Source organism: Triticum dicoccoides, chromosome 7B, assembly GCF_002162155.2.
Source record: "Triticum dicoccoides isolate Atlit2015 ecotype Zavitan chromosome 7B, WEW_v2.0, whole genome shotgun sequence".
NCBI lineage: Eukaryota > Viridiplantae > Streptophyta > Magnoliopsida > Poales > Poaceae > Triticum > Triticum dicoccoides.
In genome coordinates, this window is record NC_041393.1 from 585,571,576 (window position 1) to 585,575,976 (window position 4,401).

Sequence of the window (4,401 nt, forward strand, 5' to 3'; positions counted from 1 at the left end):
GTGCAGCCGTTGCATATCTTCCACTAGGTGGGGGTCGGCCATCGTATCATTGTTTTATTTATTTTTCTTCATCTTTTCATGATTTATTTTAATACTTTAATATTTTGGTAAATATGCGATGAACTTTTCTGTAAACACATGATAAATATCTGATTTAAATACGTGATGAACATTTTTATATTATGCAGCAAAAATTGGAAAAATGCGTGATGAACATTTCATAATATACAATCGATATTTTTATGAATACACAATCAATATTTTTTGTATATATACGAGATGATACAAATATAGGATGACCATTTATACACATGAAAACACAAACAATTTTTAAATTTACAAAATGTATAGATTGTTTCTCATTTTTAAAATTAATTTTCATAGTTTTCTTTTGTATCTATGAAAAATGGCTAAAACAGAACGTGAGCCGGCAGAACAAACACTAGTGGCCTATGTAAGGCAACTCTTTTGCTGTAAGAAACACATGCACAACACAGTACACCTTGCGTATTTTGCTGCTGTAAAAAAACAAAGCCCAAGTAAGGAAGCAAGCCCAACAAAAAGAGAAGACAAGCTACGAAACATTGCCAACGAAAACAGACCCAGCCCAAATAGAAAATTAGCCACGCACGTAAAACAGAAAACCAAACGAGTATACGTGAGGAAAACCTGTCATAGCTTTCAATTTTGTACGTGCTGACGTCATGGACTGAGACTTCATCAAGTCTCAGTCGACTTATACCTAGACAAACCCATTTCAAAATGTCAAAAAAATTCGAACACAAATTTGACGTGCACATCTCAACATGGCACGTGGGCACGTCCAAGTTTCGTGAACAATTATACATACACCACAATATAAATTGAACTGGATTCGTTCTCCAACGGCGGGAGGCAGCGCTTCAGGCCGATCGGTCGGCGCAGCTTAACATCCGCCGCAACGCCGCGTTAGCTCGTCGACGAACTCATCGAAGCTCCGCTGCGATGACCCGCCGGGCGCCGCCGCGGCCTCAAGGGTCGCCCTCACCTTCTTCACCGCCTCCCCGAGGTCCTTCCCCTCTTTTCCGGACATCACGCGCTCGATCCTCGCCTTCACCTCGTCGGCAAACACAGCGCCACGATCCCCGATGGTCACGCCGACGCGCCACTCCCGCACGACGAGCCGCCGGTTGGTGATCTGGTCAGTGAGCAGAGGGAAGCACAGCATGGGCACTCCCGCCCACACGCTCTCCAGCACGGAGTTCCACCCGCAGTGCGTCAGGAATCCACCCACCGCGGCGTGGGAGAGCACCTCCACCTGGCAGCACCACGGCACCACCAGCCCACGCCCGGCGGACGCCGCCGCGAACCCCTCGGGCAGCGGGTCCGGGTCGTCGGAGCTCACGATGCCCGGCCGCATCACCCACAGGAACCTCGCGCGGCTGGCCAGGACTCCCCCGGCGATCTGGTGCAGCTCCTGCTTGGTGACGTGCGCGTAGCTGCCGAAGGAGATGTAGAGCACGGACCCCGGCGGCTGCGCGTCCAGCCAGTGGGAGCAGTCGGACTCGGCCCACATGGAGGTGGCGACGGCGCTGCGGGCGAAGCCGGCGGGGAGGATGGGGCCCACGGCGTAGAAGGGCTTCTCGGCGCGGAGCGCGGCGATGGTGGACGGCTCCAGCTCCTCCACGGTGTTGCACAGGACGTAGTCGGCGCCGCGCGCCTGCTCGAACGCCTTGAAGATGATGCGGTGCACCACGCTGGTGGCGTCCGTCTCCTGGAGGTACGACATGAGCTCGTGCGGCTCGATCGCCGGCACGCCCGGGATGTACGTGATCGTGTCCTTCCGAGGCTCTGCAGCACGTCCCAGAAAGGATCTTCAAAATCGATGCCATGGCAGACTATTTCGCGGCAACCAATTTTGAATTGAAATATGAGCATATGGGGAGCTGCTCACCGTTGCATCCGAAGTGGCCGTGCTCGGTGAGCAGGTGGACGTGGTAGTAGAGGTTGAAGATGAGCGCGGGCTCCGTCCAGAAGGACACGTACGGGATGCCGAGCTTCCTGGCCAGGGTCGCCGGCCACGAGAAGAAGGTGTCGGCGACGAGGCACGTGGCGGCCGGGTCGACGACGACGCGGCCGAGCAGCTCCTCGACGTGGCCGGAGAGCGCGTGGAGCAGCGAGCCGTGGAACTCGTCGTGGTGCAGCGACCGGTCGAACCCCAACGGGAGGCCGTCGCTGACGAGCTCGCAGCGCACGTCCATCCCCGCCGAGCGCGCGCCGGCGAAGGCGTCGTGCCCGGCCGGGTCGACGCCGAGCGCGCGCGCCGTCTGGTCGTGCACGGCCTCCGTGGTGACCACCGTCACGGCGAAGCCCCGCGCCGCCAGCCGCAGCGCGAGGTGCGTCTCCGGGATGATGTGGCCCTGCATCGGGTACACCACCACCACCGCGTGCGGCTTGCGCTTGCAGCCGCCGCTCGCCGCTACGCCGGCCTCCTTTTGCGCCATGATCACCTAGCTAGCTAGCTAGCTAATTCCTCCGATTTTCTGCGAACCGACACTCGCCTTTCAAGAAGGCAAGACCTGAGCACCGCCCGGGGACTAGCTCATTATCAAATTCTCTCTTCGCCGCCGGCCGGCATCCGATTCGATCGCTTGGCATGTGCAGTGTGCCTTTTCTACTGGCTACCGCTCTGAAGTAGTGGTGTTTGGTGCCAACGTTTGGTCCAAATTTGCTAATCTGGCGTTTCGATCTGTACGGTCCAGGGGTGAGTGCGCAGGTGATGTAGCTGACACTTGATCCACGGAAAAGGCACCTCCCTGCAGATTCGCTTAGGGCATGTATAATGGTGGCATATGGATACATATGCCCCATGACAAAAAGTAATTTGAGGCGCCTACATTTATTTTTTCCCCCAATGCAAGTTACCGCTAGTGGGCCTCATTAAGAAATAGAAAATAAAGACTTTAGTACACATGCATCTCTACTTTTTACTTCAACCTTTTCAGTTTTTGTCACCGGACCACGTTTTTTCTCTTCAAGCAGCCGCCCCCTGGAGAGGATCCCGCTTCCCTATCCGAACCTACTTTACGTCAATATCCGATCCTACGTGGCATGCGAGGCATCACCTTGAGGCTATGCATTGTACATGCCCTTAACCGTGCTTAAACTCAGCTCAAAGGTAGGTCATGTGTAAGAGCATCCGCATAGATGGTCCAAATGTAGAAGTACCTAACTTTTAGACCGTCTGGGGTAAAAAACGCTGCTTCAACAGACGGTCCATATGCAAAAAAAATTGGACCGCGGCCTCCTCGTGATGTAAAATACAACACCTCGCGGTGCAAATTTACATCACGAGGTGCACTTGGTCCAAAACCAGCTGTCGCCCGCGAACGCCCAACCGCACTTCATTTCCTTTCCCTCCGCCCGCCCGAAGACTAGCCGGCCGGAATCCGCCGCCGCGACCGCCCAAAACCTCACCGTCGGCGCCGCCACCACCCCACATCCCCGCTGTCGCCCCCGTCGTCTCCCTCGCCGGTAGCCGGCTCGCAGCCAGCGCGGGATTCGGCGACCCCGACGGTCCGGCTGCCGCGGTAGGCCTCCGCCGGGCCTTAGGCTACCGTCGACCTCCTCCCCGTCGGCCGTGAGCCTGTCCACGGCCGTTGCGCCGGCCGCACGACCGCCGCACCAAGCCCTCCGCCCGGCTGCCGAACTATTCTTCGCCACCCGCCGAGCTCCTCTTGGCCGGCCTCCAAGCTCATTTGTTATCACCGCGGTCAGCTCCGTCCAGAGCCGATCGCAGCCGTCAGCAGCAGCCAATCCAACCGGCGGCCATCTTCTTCCAACGCGTGCACAAGGTGTTCGATGGAATTCCCCAAGGCATCCCCAACCGGTTTTGGACCATGAATTTGGACCATCTATTGGAGTTACTCTTTTGGACCATGAATTTAGACCATCTGTTGAAGTTGGCCTTTTTTCGGAGCTCCAAAACGCACTTTTTGGCGGTCCAAATTTTACGTCTTCGATTTTGGACCGTCAAAATTTGCACCATCTATTGGAGATGCTCTAAGAGCACCTCCAACAGACGCCCGGTAGCGTGGCGCGCTAAAAAAGTTTTACAGTGCTGAAATAGTGTTTTTACGCGCGGGAGGTTTACTAGACGCACAAAAACACGGCGCCCAACCCGGCGGCCCCACATGCAACAGCCCGCGCTCACAAGCCAGCACCCCAAGGCCCGCATGCGCTAAATTTACAACTTCATTTTTGTGCATGCTCTATTTTACAGCTTCAGCTGGAGCGCTGTTTTTGATCGCGCGCGTTATATAGGCATATTTTCCAGCGCGCGGTTTTATATAGCGCGTCTGTTGGAGATGTTATAACCAAAGAAAAAAGGGTACAACAAAAGTGAAAATGCGCATATCCGAC

General features: G+C 55.2%; 1 protein-coding gene across 1 annotated transcript; it reads right to left on the reverse strand.

The window, feature by feature from the left end:
- Nucleotides 1–659: 659 nt before the first annotated feature.
- Nucleotides 660–2,672, reverse strand: LOC119341962 (UDP-glycosyltransferase 86A2-like). The gene is made up of 2 exons (XM_037613808.1): nucleotides 1,934–2,672; nucleotides 660–1,830 (listed from the first exon to the last, which is right to left on the reverse strand). Exons 1-2 carry the CDS (start codon nucleotides 2,481–2,483, stop codon nucleotides 926–928), a joined length of 1,455 nt encoding a protein of 484 aa, XP_037469705.1. The 5' UTR covers nucleotides 2,484–2,672; the 3' UTR covers nucleotides 660–925.
- Between the last annotated feature and the right edge of the window lie 1,729 nt (nucleotides 2,673–4,401).